This window comes from Hemicordylus capensis, chromosome 4 (genome assembly GCF_027244095.1).
Source record: "Hemicordylus capensis ecotype Gifberg chromosome 4, rHemCap1.1.pri, whole genome shotgun sequence".
NCBI lineage: Eukaryota > Metazoa > Chordata > Lepidosauria > Squamata > Cordylidae > Hemicordylus > Hemicordylus capensis.
In genome coordinates, this window is record NC_069660.1 from 18,106,888 (window position 1) to 18,123,628 (window position 16,741).

Genomic DNA, 16,741 nt, shown 5'->3' on the forward strand with positions numbered 1-16,741 from the left:
CTATGAACCCTCACGCCCATGAGACTATTATCTCAGAGTAATAATATTTAATTTAAAAGAATGCAGTGCAAAAAAGCAGCCCAAATTTTATCAGAAAAGCCCAGTTCTGAAGATATGTGGCATATACTCCTGGAGGCAGTGAAGAAGGGGAGGGCTCAAGAGAATCAGGAGGTGCCCCAGCAACAGTTGATAGAGGGGAAAGAATGTTGGGAAGGGGAAGTTCAAGAGAGGAGGACAGTAGAAGAGAGAGAGAGGAAGAAAAGCAATGAAAATAGTGTGAAGAAGAATAAATAGTGGGATTGAAACTTTGGCAAGTAGAGGCCACTGTGCAGTGTCAGTACAGGCAAAAAGCAGGTAGGTTGGAGACAAAGGATGAGAGGATCTACACTTCATGGGACAGAATGGCAATGAGGAGAAATGGATCCAGCAGCCTGTAATATATTAGTATATTGTTTGAAGCGGAAAAGTTTGTTTCGGGTTCTATCTCTTTTTCCAGATTAATATTAAAGTGGGCTCTGCCTTGTATTTGTCACATCTGTTTTTGGTGTCATGAACAGGATCTGGGAAGTAGAGCTTAGAAAACAGGGCAAACACAAACATTGGGAATGGGTAAAAGAAGGCCCAAATTATTTGGCAGATACTATGCACCATATTGTTGGTACTCCCTGGCTGCCTACTTATTCTGGAGAGCCTGGAAGGGGAAATACCCTGGTGGACTTTCAGGAAAGAATGCAGGGGGTACTAAAGCCCAATTCAGACATTGTGCTGTACGAATGATTGAGAAGGAACTTACCATTGTCAATGGCATGAATCACAATGGTGTATGCACTGCTGTTCAGATAGGGAGCCTCTCTGTCCAGTTTCTTCATAGTCGTCACAACTCCAGAGCTTTCATTGACAGTTACCCAACCATATGGGTCAGAAGCTACCTTGTATCTTAAAAGAATAAATCCAATGATTTAAACATGAATTATAACACTTTCTGAGCGCTGAGTCTATCTGACACTGCCTGTTCTCAACCACCCAACCTACTGATAGCCAGGTTGCATGTAGCCAAAGCAACCCCTGTAAAAAGTGAGCTGGACAAGTCTGTTGGCAAGGAGGCCAATTAAGATAATCATGGCACATCTTCTTGAACATCACAAAGCTGGCATTGGCCACTGCCATTTGGCTCTGGAATCTACTTCCCCTGTCCACTCTGGGTCCATTTTGAGTTCAATTCTGCTTGTTTGTTTTTTAAATCCTGGGCTTAATTTTGACCAAGGCTCAGTGCTTTTCACAATTCAGCCCTGGAACATATGGAGGATAGGTTAAAGTGTCTCTGGGAAGGTGCAGTGCCTTACTCTCACTTTGGTGAATCTTAAGAGAGTTCTCATACATTACATTAGCGAGGAACATTTCCAGACAGGTAATGTAGGGTAATTGTTCTATACTAATCTGAGCCATTTCTGGGGGGCCAGAACTCCCACCTTAGAAGTAAGGGTTATTTTTTTTAATTTAAAAAAAATCTATTTGTCCAAGAATAAAGATGGGGATTGGCAAGGCTCCCTGGAGAGCAGATTCCTTAGTTTGGGTGCCACGATGGAAAAGGCCATGTTTTCGACCTCCCTGGAGTGAATCTTCTAAAGCTTCTAGGCAAGCTTCTTCAAAAAACCTAAATCCTCATGGAAGCTTATATAACAGTTGAAGTTTAACACTCATAACTGCCCACCTTATGAGATGTGAGCTATCCAAATCCCTAGCTGTGTATTGTACAAGCCTGGTCCCAGGATCCAACTCTTCCTCTTGCCGGAGAATGAGGACAGGGGGATTAAATTGAGGAGCATCATTTCTGTCTATGACATTAATTTTCACAGATGTTTCTCTGGGGGGTCCAGGAGAGCTCATCATTTGGCCTCTGGAACAAATGAACATGGGTTCTTCATTCTCCACAGAAATTACAAGTTTCCTCTCAGAGATGCCATGGTAGGTCAATGGCTGCAAAGAAAACAACACTCCTGTTACTAATTGCTCTGTTAAGTCATTGTCAACTCCTGGCGTGTGGTTTTCTTGGTAGAATGCAGGAGGGATTTACCATTGCCTCCTCCCATGCAGTATGAAATGATGCTTTTCAGCACTTCCTATATCACTGCTGCCCGATATAGGAGTTTCCCATAGTCTGGGGAAAATACCAGCAGGGATTCGAACTAACAGCCTCTTGCTCCCTAGGCAAGTTGCTTCCCCACTGCAACATTAGGTGGCTCCCATTACTTATTAGGTTTAGCTATATTAATAGAATGGTTCTTCACACAATATTGGTGGCTTTGTCAGCCTACATTACCTTTACAATGCTTAAAACTCCTTCATTGGAATCAGGATCTGTCTCAATGATGAAGTTGTGTTTTTCATTTCCTCTCACAATCTTGTACTTTGCTCTCCATGCAGATGTGTTGCGAGAATCTTGGTCTTCCACAGCGAGACGTAGGACATCATGTTCCATTTCCCCTTCTGGCACATCCAAGTGATACTTGGAAGACAAAGAGAGGGGGGTCCGGAATGTGGAGATCTCACCTAGTTCATACTGCCACCAAATTATTCACCACCTGCAGCAATCTCATAGCAGAGCCTGATACATCCACAAACCCAGAGATTGTAAAGGTAAGAAGCAGCTGGTCTGAGGGTCCCTTATCTACTCTGAATGCTGCCTAATTTATTTAGGAGAACAACTAGTTTTCAGGATGCAGGTCTCAAATTCAAAGTTTCAGAATAATTTGCAGTTTTTCTATCTTTTCCTAATCTACAGATATTTCCCTACTATTTATCCTGAACATAGTACTACTACTGTACTATTACTACAAATATTTATATGCTGTTTTTCAACAAAAGTTTTGAAAGAGAATTACATAGAGAAATAAAAAATACATAAACAAGATGGTATAACTTTCTATACATGGTGAGGTCACCATAGAGAGAAATGCCTTCAAAGGCAGTCCTCACAGGTAAAACCTCTGCACTACATGGCTGATTTCTCCCCCATTGACATTTCCCATTATAATCACTCTCCAGCACCACATTCTTACATTTTCCTGGGTAAATACAGGGATGTTGTTGTTGGAATCTTCCATAGCAATGTTAACTGTTGCTGTTGAGGACAATTGGGGAGATCCATGGTCTACAGCCTTGATCAGAAGTGTGAATCTTTTGATAGCCTTGAAAATATTAAAATATAACATTATTTCTACAAGGATTGTGGAATAAAACCCTTATGTTTTCTCTCCAGAATACAGCCTGGCATGTAAATATTAAATTCTATTAATTTTTAAAAGATGCTAAAGCAAATTCTGAAAACCAATGTATATATGCAATGGGGAAAGACATGCTTGAACATAACCGGATGTTTTCCATTTTGCACTAGAGTGGAGGTTTCTCGAGTGTGGATTCAGATATCCATCAAGGATTTTTGATACTGTGATAGTGGAACCTATTTTTTATTATCTAGACCCATTTTAAACTGGCTTTTGAGTGGGCTATGGGGTTGAATCTGCCTTGGTTGGCCTGATGGATGACTTATACCAGGGAATCGACAGAGGGAGTGTGACTCTACTCATTCTTCTGGATCTCTCAGCGGTGTTCAGTACCATCGACCATGGTAACTTTCTGGTTCGCCTGGGGGAGTTGGGGATAGAAGGCACTGCTTTGCAGTGGTTCCACTCCTATCTCTCAGGCAGATTCCATATGGTGGAGTTTGGTGATGGTTGCTCTTCGAAATGGAAGCTATTATATGGAGTCCCTCAGGGCTCCATCCTGTCACCAATGCTTTTTAACATCTACATGTATCCTCTGGGTGAGGTCATCAGGAGATTTAGTGCTTGGTGTTATCAGTATGCTGGTGACACCTGAATTTATTTCTTCTCCTCCTCCTCCTCCTCCTCCTCCTCATCATCATCATGAAATGGCATTCACGCCCTAAATGCCTGCCTATGGGCAGTAATGGGCTGGATGAGGGATAACAAATTGAAGCTGAATGCAGGCAAGATGGAGGTGCTCATTCTGGGGGATTGGAATTTGAGGAATGAACTAGATCTTCCTGTGCTGGATGGGGTTACACTCCCCCAGAAGGAACAGGTATGCAGCTTGGGAGTGCTCTTGGATCCAGGCCTCACTCTGGTATCTCAGGTGGAGGCTATGGCCAAGAGCGGTTTCTATCGACTTCAGCTGATTCAACAGCTGCATCCATTCCTTGAAGAGAATGATCTGAAAACAGTGGTGCATCAGCTGGTAACCTCCAGGCTCGACTACTGCAATGTGCTCTACATGGGGCTGCCTTTGTACGTAGTCCGGAAATTTCAGTTCAAAATGCGGCAGCTAGATTGGTCTCTGGGGTAACCTGGAGAGACCATATTATGCCTGTTCTAAAACAGTTGCACTGGTTGCCAATATGTTTTTGGGCAAAAGACAAAGTGCTGATTATTACCTTTAAAGCCCTGAACGGTTTGTGTCTGGGCTACCTTAGAGAGTGCCTTCTTCGGTATGATCCCCATCGCACATTGAGGTCATCTGTAGAGGTCTGTCTCCAGTTACCACCAGTACATCTGGTGGTGACTCAGAACTGGGCCTTCTCTGTAGCTGCTCCTGGCCTATGGAATGTACTCCCAGCAGATATGCACAGTTTAGGCTCACAATTAGCCTTTAAGACTGCCCGAAAGACTTACTTGTTTGTCCTGGCCTTCCAAAGTTCTTTTAAAAAATTAAGTGTTTTAATTGGTTTTAAATTGTGTTAAAATTGTTTTTATATTGTTTTAAGTAGTGTGTTTAAAATGATATTCATTTTTATGTTTTTAAAACTAGTTGTACACCGCCCCGAGCCTCTGGACAGGGTGGTTTATAAATGTAATAAATAATAATAAATCATAAATAAATAATTTGCTTCGCTGTCTACTGAGGAATGCACACTGTGGCTGAACCTGTAGTCACCTTGTCTGTTCTGTTCTGTAGCCTGTAGCCATAGTTAAAGATCGACCACTGAATTAAGCGAAGTGATTTGCTGAATTTGTACTGGTAACTAATTCTATATGAACAATGCCTTTATACCCCATCTGTCCTCCAAGAAGCTTGGTATACATGGCTCCCCCATAATTAACTGAACATCCCTGTGAGTGAAGGCACAATAAGAGACTGTGACTGGCACCAGATAAGGAGGTTTCCATGGTCCAAGCCCATCATTCTGTCTATTAACCACCTTGGTGGCATGTTAGGAGTAGGTTGTTGGCAAATAATGTAGAACAGGGATTCTCAACACTGGGTCCCCAGATGTCATTGGACTTCAGCTCCCATAATCCCAAACCAAAGGCCACTAGGGCTGGGGATTATGGGAGTTTAAGTCCAGTAACATCTGGGGACCCAACGTTGAGAATCCCTGATGTAGAAGATATATTGGAGCAATGAATGAATTTTACAGAGTGACATTCTGTAAAAACTTAACTGTTTGAAGGTGGATCTACAAGATCCTGACTTCTGACTGCATCATTAGACTGGAGATTATAGATGCCAACTGATAGCTTTCATACTTAATGTCTACAGTACTGTACCTCATAATCTGAGCATCCTGAAATGCGTATCTGGCCACTGGAAGAATCAACAGTGAAGACAGGTTCTTTTGGACGAGGCGTCTGCAAAACCAGGCTATATGTCACTCGAGAATTTTCAGTGCCTTCTTTATCTTTATCAGAGGCTGTGACATTGAAGTTGGGCCTATCTAGAATAGGAAAAAGAAAGGAATTATACATGCAAGGCTTCACTTGATAATGCAGTCACAGAGTGATCAATATGGATGTGTGAGCAGCACCCTAAACATTCCAAGGTTAGTTTTATACACAGTATTCCAATAGGAATTAACACTTTTCTTCACACTTAAGGCTTAGGGATTGGTTCCTATAGAATGCCAGCAAGCATGACCAGGTAAGGACTGATGCAGGCATATGAAGTTGGCAAATATAAATACAGCTGGTAGCAATTCCTATGACTGTAGAGTGCTTTTTCAGGTCACTGTGATAATGGGAATCACCGACTCCCACATTAGTGTTAGGCCAGATCCTACTTAACATTTGTGCATGAAAGCATATGCCTGATGAGTGTCAGGAAGTACGTAAACCAATAGTATCATGTGAGTCAGTCTTAGGAGCCGAAAGAAAATCAGACTGGAAAAAACAAGAGGAAGAAACAACATCTTGCATCTGATATTATCCAGCATCTTAAAGATACTCACTTCTATCATGGTTTTCTTTCATACTGATGTTAAATTCCTTCTTGAGAAATTCAGGTGCATTGTCATTTATATCCCTGACTTCAATGTTGAAGAATAAAGATCTGTCCACTATTTCCCCTGTCATTCGATTTGCAACATCAAAGCGTATCTGGACAATGGACAGTCAACATGTAAGCCGAGTTAGAGACTGGCGACAAAGAACCGAAATAGGAACATCATTCATAAAATGAGGTAGCACTTTCTGTGTATTAAGGTTGACTTTCTGTGTATTAAGGTTGACTTTCTGTGTATTAAGGTTGACATACAGACTAAAAAGTGTGCGTGTAGCAGCTGTGCATGAGTGCTACAGAGGAGGGTTGATTTTTATCAGTCTCTATTTCTAAAGAAAGAAGCCTTCAGGGATATATTTTCAGGAGTCATAATTGACATGAGACGGAAACAATGGAAGGGAATATCAGCAACAAGATGTTCGGGTAAGAACTAATCTGCTTACTTTCCTTTCACTATAATCTTAATTGATAATTACCATCTTCACAAGTTAGCCCACTTCCGCCTCAAACATTCATGCAATCCCCATCTTGAATTGAGGTGGATAACATAATCACAAACTATGTTGTTGGGGTATCCCTATGTGTCCCTACAACTGTACCAAATTCGGTTCAAATCATTTCAGGCATTGTGAAGTTGATAGAGGGACACACACATACATATGGACACAAACAGACACACATTCAGAAACCTGGGTGATCTCATAAGCTGAATTTCCTTCAGGAAAGCAGGCTAAAAATTACCCCAATCCCATAGCACATGTACAGCATTAGCTATGTGCTAAAGTTGGCCAAAATAAACACAACAGCTCTGATCAACATCACAACACATGAAGGTGCAAAGAGACATTTGCCTTTCAAAAAAAAAAAAAAAGAATTTCAGATTCAAATGAATTTCAGGTTTCCTGTACTCTTGGACTGGACATGCCACAGCAAGTTCATTTTGCCTGCTAAGACACGTGAACTATATAACAAAATAGAATGGGTTATATTGTTTGCAAAGTCTAGTATGTGGATTGAAAGCCTGCAGGCAGGGACTTGTAATTGTACATTTTATGTTTATACAGTATCTTCTCTTTTAGGAACTTAATAATAATAAATATTGGGCAGTATTCACACCTTTCCCAGAACACTACCCTTCAGCAGAAGTGCCTTCCATATGTGGAAGGAACTTCTGATCATGGGAGACTGGTCTATTAGTATCTCCATGATATGCAACAACAGTGTGTAGTATAAAGCAGAGAGCAGTGCAAACTGAAGTTTTCAGCTATTGGGGATGGTGGGGGGAATAGCTTGGATTTTTCCACATTCCATATTTAATGTTACAAGGATAATAAACAATGGATGAACCATTATCCGCAATCAAATTCACCAGTTGTCCCATATTTGTATGCAGAATCACCTGCTTTACTGTTTTTCTTGACTGTAATTACCAAGAAAAAAGGTGTTCTCTCACGATCAATGGAACGGTGGACATATACACTTCCGTTAGCGTCATCCTTAATAGAAAACAATCCAATCTCTGGATATTGATCCACACCAGGTCCATGGATTAAATATTTTACGGATAAATCAAGTGTTGCATCATTGAAGAGCTACATAAGAAAGAGATCTTGGATTAATAATGAATTATATCACCAAAGTAAGGTTTCAGTATCAAGGCTCTTTAAGCTTCTTCTGCTTGTACAGAATGCTTTGCTAATCTAATACTGGGGTCAGAGAAAGCCAATGACGTTGATTAGAGCCATGTTTTGTTTTTAATTTGGCTGCATTCTCACAGTCATGGTGATCCTGGTTAAAGAGTTAACCAGGAATGCTAAACCCTGAAGAGTTGATTTCCAGTGCAGATTTCCAGGAAATCCTGGTCAAACTGCTATAGTTAAATCGCTTTGAACCATGATAGATAACCAGGATCAAATCCTGGTTATCTATCCTAGTTAAATCCAGAGCCGGGTCTCACGATCAGTAAGACCCGGTTTAGCAGGGTGAGCGGGGAGAGCGGGCTAAGCCCACTCTTCCCGCACACAAGCAGAGAGGGAGCCCTGGGCGGCCAGATTGGCCGCCCACACAATTGCTGGCTCCGTGACAGAGCCGGTGGGGGCTGGGGAGCTCGGTGGCCACGCGGCTCCCGGAAGCTCCAGTATGGCCCCCTGGAGCCAGGAGGCAGCTTTTCTCCTCCCCTCCGGTGGTGTCCTCATGAGTAGCTGCAGTGCAGAGCCGCACCACGGCTACTCACGATCGGAAAGCCCGGGTTTGCATAGTGCTCACTCCGTAAAGGGGAGGGATAAAAAAGCGGGCTAGCTGCTTGTAAGCCACCGGGCTCGCCTGCGAGCCCAATGGTTTACATGATCAGCCAAAATCGGGCTAGGCTCTCCTAGCCCGATTTTTGCTGATCGTGAGAATAGCCCCCCAGTTTAACAGCAGCAGTTTGACCAAGATTGCCCCAGAAATCTGCAGTCTCCCAACCAACTTTGCAGAAGCAATCCTAGTTAACTACTCAACCTAAATTGCCGTGATTGTGATAATGTATTTGGTAATGATTCAAGTGTAATGCAAACAAAGCTATGTTAAGAATATTGTCCATGCATACAACTGTTCTGACATGGTATTTGAGGTCTGTAATGACCCCAGTTCTAATTCCTACGGCATCTCACAACCCTGTACTTTCCTCTTTAACTCAAAACCTTCAAACTTGGCCCTCCAGATGTTGTTCAACTACAACTCATCCCCAGCCACAATTTATTGTGGCTCCACAGGGAGAGGCAGGAGCCAGACAGGCCAGTGTCATCCTACCCACCATTTGACAGGGAGTCCAAGCATTTATACGAGTGGGGACTGGGGTAGAAGAGTGTGCTTGCGCCTGTCTACCTCAGTATAAGCCTGGAGTGGGGTGGGGGGACCCAGCTTACCCCAGTGAAGAGCACCAGGATTAGATTGGGACCAGTCCCAGCACTCCACACCAGGAGGCAGGAGCCGGGTAGGACAGTGTCATCCTACCCAGCTTTCATACCCAATATTTGACCAAGGTAGCAAAGCAATAGCACTTACATTTATATACCGCTCTATAGCCGAAGCTCTCTAAGCGGTTTACAATGATTTAGCATATTGCCCCCAACATTCTGGGTACTCATTTTACCGACCTCGGAAGGATGGAAGGCTGAGTCAACCTTGAGCCCCTGGTCAGGATCGAACTTGTAACCTTCTGGTTACAGGGTGGCAGTTTTACCACTGCGCCACCAGGGGCTCTATAAGGTAGAAGAAAAGGCTGTCCTAAACTGCTGTTGGTGGAGCCAGGGAGGGCAGAGGGCAGGCAGGATCAAACTTCCCTTCCCCCCAGATGACTGCCATTCCTCTTTGGCTGTGCTGCTCATATGCCCACATGAGCCACGCTGCAGGGAGGCCATATGGAGGCTGTGGAAACAAAGCCTGGCCTCCAGAAACCCCACAATGCACTGCATAAGGAGTATGGTGCATTGGGGGATTTTCCCATAGCCGGGCGTTCTAGCCACCTGACTCTATGTATGCTTGAGCTGCAGGCAGCCCAAGCATTCATACGACCAGGAACTGGGGTAGAAGTACGCACATGCACAGTATAAACCTGGGTTTAAAAAAACCTGGGTTACCCCAGTAAAGAATGCCAGGATCAGGACCAATCTTAGCACTCCACAAAAGCTGCCCTACCTGGGTAGGACTGTGCAAGCCTTGGTAGGGCTGATCACGTGAATGACCTCCTTGCCAATTCCAGTCTCCCTCACAGTCATGTCTCCCTCCTCCTACCTAGTTGTTTGCTCCTAATGGTAAAGTGTGCTGTCAAGTCAGTGTTGACTCCTAGCAACCATAGAGCCCTGTGGTTGTCTTTGGTAGAATACAGGAGGGGTTTACCAATGCCTCCTCCCACACAGTATGAGATGGTGCTTTTCAGCATCTTCCTATATCGCTGCTGCTGAAATAGGTGTTTCCCATAGTCACAACCCAAAATTGGGAGCATGCAGAGCTCCCAAACCTGGGTTGGACACTTGCGGTTTTGGTTGTGTCAATGTATAGAGGACACTCTTGATGTATATAGGGCTAAACTCTCGATGTATCAGAGAGTTTGTACATTCCCCTTGCAGACACTTGCATTTCTTTTAAAAAGATTGAGAAAGTGTTGGGTGGGGAGACATCAGTGTTGTCCCAGAAGCTGAGTAAACATTGCAGGGACACTTATATTGAGAAAGGAGAATGTAAACACGCAGAGACTTGAAAAGTCTATTTAGGCTTCTTCTTGCATGACAGTTAATCAATAGGGCCCATCATCCAAGTAAAATGCAAGGAAGAAATGCCTTTGGGGCTATAACCAAAAGCACACTTAATTCCAAATAAATCAATTCACAGTGGTGGTCACAGCCAGCAATATGATACACCTGAGTGGAAATGTCTAGATCTCACTAAAAAAAAAGCAAGCTTTTCGTTTACCTCTCCAACAAGCATTGGGAATGGCCCTTTGCTTTCCTCCTGAAGATCCAAGGTAGTAATGACCCATCTCCTTTTTGTACGCTGCAGAGGATGAAGACTGCCCTGCACATTCAAATCCAGAACCTGGGTGGACAGAAATATATTTCTGGTAGAACACCTATGTACTAATTGTTATGATGAACATTTATATGCCACGTTTCACTGTAGCATGACGCCTCTCGCACCACATTAGAGCAGTACTTTTCAGACCAGTGGTTTTATTTATTTATTTATTTATTTATTTATTTATTTATTTATTTATTTGATTTCTATACCACCTTTCCAAAAATGGCTCAGAGCGGTTTACACAGAGAAATAATAAATAAATAAGATGGATCCCTGTCCCCAAAGGACTCACAATCTAAAAAGAAACATGATAGACACCAGCAACAGTCACTGGAGGTCCTGTGCTGGGGGTGGATAGGGCCAGTTACTCTCCCCCTGCTAAATAAAGAGAATAATCACATTAAAAGGTGCCTCTCTGCCAAGTTAGCAGGGGTAAATTTCACACCACATACTCCATGGCACGTGGTTTAAAAAAACCTGGATTTTTAAAGATGAAGTTCTTTAAAATACAGATTGAGATTTATATGTTGAGGAACAGAAGAGAAACCTCAACTGGTTGCTTCTCTTGTGGATGGTGTGCATTAGGATACTATCATCTCTCCATGAAGGGTGGAAGTTGTGGATGGGAAGAACCTTAACAAATGAGAAAAGGGCTACAGTAAAAAGGAAGGTATTTTAGCTGTTGGTGCCTATCCCAAATACCTTACACTGAAAAGCCAGGCAATCTGGCCACGTAAATTTACCCAGTGTCGATTAACATTTCCTGCTGAAATATGGTTAGGACTGGGAGAAGATCCTGCACATTTGTGCCCTTTGTTCCAGGTGAATTAGTCCCTTTTCCATGATTTGCTCCAACTATGGCATCATGCTGAAAATGTGCTCAAGCGCAATTTCATGAGCATGAATAGCTCCTGCACCCTCCCACTCAACGAACTGCCCTGTGACACGCTTTTACCCTTCACAGCCTTTGAAGCTTTTAAAGCTTTTCCATTCAAAAAAAGATCAAAACACAGGATCTCCTTAAGGGAATAAGCCCAGCACCCCCTCCATCCGTGGCTTTTTCTTTGCTCAACTACGCAACATTCTGCTAGCTAAATAGAGCAACAAACCCCACGTCCCGCCCTATTTTATTGAATATTTTAGGATAGCTTGAGAACCACTTATCAGGAAGCAGGCTCTGTTCTCTGGAAGTTGCCAGATTAGTGTATTCTGTGTCAATCAGTCACCAATCCACGTTGGACATTGAGGGATTACTCAGAAGACCCAGTCTGCTTCCTTGAGCATTATATGACGCCTTACTGTAACAACTGTCATTAGCAGCTAACTGCATCTCATGTAGGACAAGCTTGTCTAACCTGTTTTCAGTCCATGCAAGGGGATGAAATATTAGCTTGCCTCTGTAAGTCTTTAATGAGGTCATTCACACAACCTCAGCCGCTGGCAGAAGGGTCACCTGCCCTCGTAAGAACATAAGAACAGCCCTGCTGGATCAGGCCCAAGGCCCATCTAGTCCAGCATCCTGTTTCGCACAGTGGCCCACCAGATGCCACTGGAAGCCACAGACAGGAGTTGAGGGCATGCCCTCCCTCCTGCTGTTACTCCCCTGCAACTCCCCTCCCCCCTCAGATGAGCCGTGGCTGTCTCAGGCTCCTCCCACATCCACGTGTGCCCCACGCTGGCAGCAGAGCGGCCTCTGCTCGGCGCAACCACTCCTTCCCACCAGATTGCTGCTCAAAATGGTGGCGGGCCACCAGAAAGCCCAACTACCCAGCGGCGATCCCACACAGGATCACCTGCTGAGGTAGAACAAACCCATGCCAGGTAAAATGCCAGGGGGGAGAGATGGGCTCTGCAGGTCCGGAACAGCCAGGAGTGGAGGGCTCTTGGATCTCCAGATGACACAAGTTGTCTGAAGTAACCCCGGCAGCCGCTCACCTTATGTCAATGCCCTCACAGTATCGCAAAATCCTCACTCCTTTTTGCCAACCTTTTTGCTCCCCCAGCAGGGGCGTAGCAAGGTTGGAGTGGGCCCAGAGACAAGATTTTAAAATGGGCCCCCCCATCACTGAAGCTCAGCTCATGAAGTAAAGAAATCTTAAATGAGGCTGAAAAGCGGTAACAAAAAGCATACACACACACACACACACACACACAGGTGCCACAATAGAACATCTTCCTAAATTATTTTTTAAAAGGTTTTGTATATTGTGGATGATGCAAGTCATTTAATGGTACTAGAGAAAGACATGGTGTTCTGGGAGCTCCAGGTCTTAACACTCACATCAGTTTTGGAGGATGAATACAACTGAAGGAAGCACGGGTGGGTGCGCAGCTGGGGGAGTCAGTCATGTGACTTGCCTCGGTGGGGGGCATGTCAGTGGGCCCCCAGATAACTGTCTCCCCTTGGCCTGTTATAGTTACTCCCCTGTCACCCGTACTAGTTGTTTTAGAGGAGGGGTTCCCAACCTGTGGTACTCCAGATCAGTGTTCCCTCTAATTTTTATAATCAGTGTTTGGAAAGAGTTTTGTCCTGGGCAGCAGTATCAAGTCAGTGTGCGCACAACACACACACACACACACACACATGGGTTAGTGACTTCTGCACTGCGAAAAGCTCTCTGTGCAATTTATTTTTACCTTGTTTCCCTGGTGCGGGGGAACCACCTCCCCTTGCCCCCCAGCTCCAGTCTCTCTGTCTGGGGAGCTGCGGGGGGGGGGAGCCATTGCCACCTCCCACCCTCCTCCAGCTGCAGCCAGAACTTGAGGAGAAGGAAGCCCAGCCAGCAGTGAGGAAAGAGCAGGCAGCGGCAGTGACCTGGTCGGGGAGAGGGGGAAGTGCGTCAACGCCTCCCGGCCAGGAAGCAGGGGACCAGGGTGCCGGGCAGTTGGACAGCAATGGTGGGCACAGCAGAGACTGTGCGACCGCCAGAAACTGCTGCGCAGGGGCCTGGAAGTTGGTGTGTGCACACACACTCGCGCACCTTCGAGGGAACAGTGTTCCAGATGGTGCTGGACTACAACTCCCATCATCCCCAGCTACAATTCATTGGGAGTTGTACTTCAGCAATATCTGGAGTAGCACAGGTTGGGAACCCCTGCTCTAGAGTCAGCCCTGGTTAAGTCCTTGAATCCTGTTGATCTCAAATAAGAATCCAGAGTGTTGACTTGGGTGCCTCCATTGTAAAAAGCACTGGGCACAGTCCAGAATTCTGCGCACGCAAATCTTTTCACTACCTGGGACTTGGCATCCCCAGTTATGAGAGATCTAATGTGACAGGAAGGCTTAGGAGACTTCCCAACCCAAGGTCTAGAAGAGCTGCTGACAGTCATTGTAGAGAGTAGCAATACAGTTGCCAACACTGCTTGAAGCTTTTCCTGAAGTGATTCCCCCTCCCAATATTTTTCCAATATTGTTCACAATATCAGGCCATTAAAGTCTCCATGGCTGCTTTTAGTTGCCTTCCAGATACTTCAGGTCAATCGTGGAGGGCAGGCAATGCAAATGACTGGATAAACAGAACAGTCAGTCTCCATACATGGCAGCATAACTGACTGACTCATGCCAAACATGTACAGTGGAATAAGAGGATCTTTGCCATTCATTAAATTAAGCATGTACTAGAAAAGGGGGCATTAAATGAAGCTCATCTGTATCCAGAGAGTACAGTGACAACAGTTTTAAAGAGGTAGAGAGAATGGTGCATATCAGTGTCACTAAACATGGTCCGAACTACCCCACAGCGTTTGCATTTGTTGAAGAGGAAGTTGAAAAAGAAGTAAAAGTGCATTTGAGTACAAATGAAAAGCAAGAACTGCGTTGTTTTCCTTGGAAATTGCAGAGATACGTTTTTTCTCTTAAGGGATTACTAAGATCAGCCCAGCAACTGGGAAATACTCATAGGTTGTATTCATATTAAGTGCTGCGTGTCGGACTTGACTTAAAACAACTGTTATGTTGACTCTTATCAGGGCACGTTCAGGACTGGTTCCTTGCTTCATCTCCTCTTTGCAGGCGTAAACCTTCTGTAACAAAAGCAGAGCTCTCTGTAGTCAACAGGAATTGTCTTTCATAAGAGGGTTAGTGAGGTTGTTTCCTGGTGGAATATGATTCTTAATGATTACCGCAAGAGGTTGATTCTATAGGGTGGGTGGGTGGTATTTGGGATGATTGCTTATGTTTCAACTTGATAAAAACAAGTTGAAACATAAGCAATTGACCATAATTTAAGAAGTCCAAGAAAGCTTTTTTTCAGCATTGCATGTGTTCTAGGTAGGAAATCCCAATCACTTTAAGCAGAATTTGAGTCAAAGCAAGGATTCCCTCAAGGAGAACCATTTCAGTATTTATGATTTGGAAAAGAGAGAAATGCACATGGCTGCCATTGCATTCTGGTCAGATCCCTTTTCTGCTGCCATCCTTTATATCTGTTTCCAAAGAGCTGGAAATGTTACAGTCCTTATGGGCAGAAAACCAGAATACCTGCAGGCAAGCGGGGAGATACCGACAGACTCAGGGTGACCCACAGATATACCAGTTTCACAACAGTATGAATAAAAAAAGCCTAAGGGAGCCAAAATCCTCCCACACTGCCCCCATGTTAGTCAATGGGACAGAATGTTCGTGAGCTCAGACCTTTAAGCAGATGGGTGAAGATAATGGAAATCCGTGGCGGGAGGGAATGGAAGAGAGCTTCAACCAAAAGAGCAGGACATTTTTCAGCCTGAAGAATACTCCCTCAAGACAGTCACACCTTCTGTTCTGAGGGGGAAAGCTGTCTAATAGTCTGCATAGAAGAAAATGCTGAAACTCTGTGGCTTCCTCACCAGTCAGGTAACCCTGTGCTGTTTTTGATGGGGAAGATGTTTGACAGAGTTAAGCTCTTGGTGTTATGAAGTACTGCTCTCCCAGGGGCAGTTAGGGTTGTGAGAAAATTGTGATAATTTCCTCACAACTCCCCAGATTTATGGAAACACTCCGGAGGTTCAGACAGCTACAGCAAGACTTAACAGAAGAAAAGTGCCTTAGTCCATTCCATAGCGGTTACACAAAACTGAAGAGCCCTGTTTCTTAACACTAGCTCTTGAAGCTTTAAGCCTGGATGAAATGGAGGTGGGACTGAGCACCAGTGCAGGGGCAGAGGCAAGCAGCAGAAATCACTCCCGCCCTCCACTAGGCACACACTCTGCTGTTCAGCAAGACTCTGGCAGAGCAGCATTCTCCTCAGCTTACACTCCCTGGAAATAGTTCCTTGAATAGTTGGTTTTTCTGTTACTGTATTTACCTGAATCCAACACTAGTTCCCCCCCCCCCCAAATCCTTTGTTGGTAGAAATCAGAGGACAGTCTTAAATTCAGAGTCCTCTTCCTTTTGGGTAAATACAGGTATAACCTCTATTTAACTGCTGAATTTCAGGGGGTTGGCTTACATAAGAACAACCTCCCTGGATCAGGCCCAAGGCCAATCTAGTCCAGCATCCTGTTGCACACAGTGGCCCACCAGATGTCTCTGAGAAGCCCACAGGCAAGAGATGGAGGCATGCCCTCTCTCTTGCTGTTGCTCCCCTGCAACTGAGATTTAAAGCCATCTTGCCTCTGAGGCTGGAGATGGCCTATAGACACCAGAAGAGTAGCCATGGATAGACCTGTCCTCCATGAATTTGTGTAAGCCTCTTTTAAAGCCATCCAAGCTAGTGGCTATTACCACATCCTGTGGCAGAGAATTTCATCGATTAATTGTGTGCTGTGTGGAAAAGTACTTCCTTTTGTCAGTCCTAAATTTCCCAAAATTAAGTTCTAGTGTTGTGAGAGAGGATGACACATTTCTCTCTATCCACTCTCTCTACTCCATGCATAATTTTATACACCTCTCTCATGTCTCCCCATAGTCACC

At 44.4% G+C, this 16,741-nt stretch overlaps 1 protein-coding gene across 1 annotated transcript in view; it reads right to left on the reverse strand.

The window, feature by feature from the left end:
• CDH26 (cadherin 26) overlaps window positions 1–16,741 on the reverse strand; it is a 37,722-nt gene that overhangs the window by 15,312 nt on the left and 5,669 nt on the right. The window contains exons 2-9 of the mRNA XM_053249375.1: window positions 10,747–10,869; window positions 7,725–7,886; window positions 6,241–6,392; window positions 5,568–5,730; window positions 3,060–3,188; window positions 2,321–2,506; window positions 1,712–1,977; window positions 794–936 (exon numbers count right to left, since the gene is read on the reverse strand). Coding sequence (XP_053105350.1) covers window positions 794–936; window positions 1,712–1,977; window positions 2,321–2,506; window positions 3,060–3,188; window positions 5,568–5,730; window positions 6,241–6,392; window positions 7,725–7,886; window positions 10,747–10,869 — 1,324 coding nt within the window. The remainder of the gene's footprint in view (window positions 1–793; window positions 937–1,711; window positions 1,978–2,320; window positions 2,507–3,059; window positions 3,189–5,567; window positions 5,731–6,240; window positions 6,393–7,724; window positions 7,887–10,746; window positions 10,870–16,741) is intronic.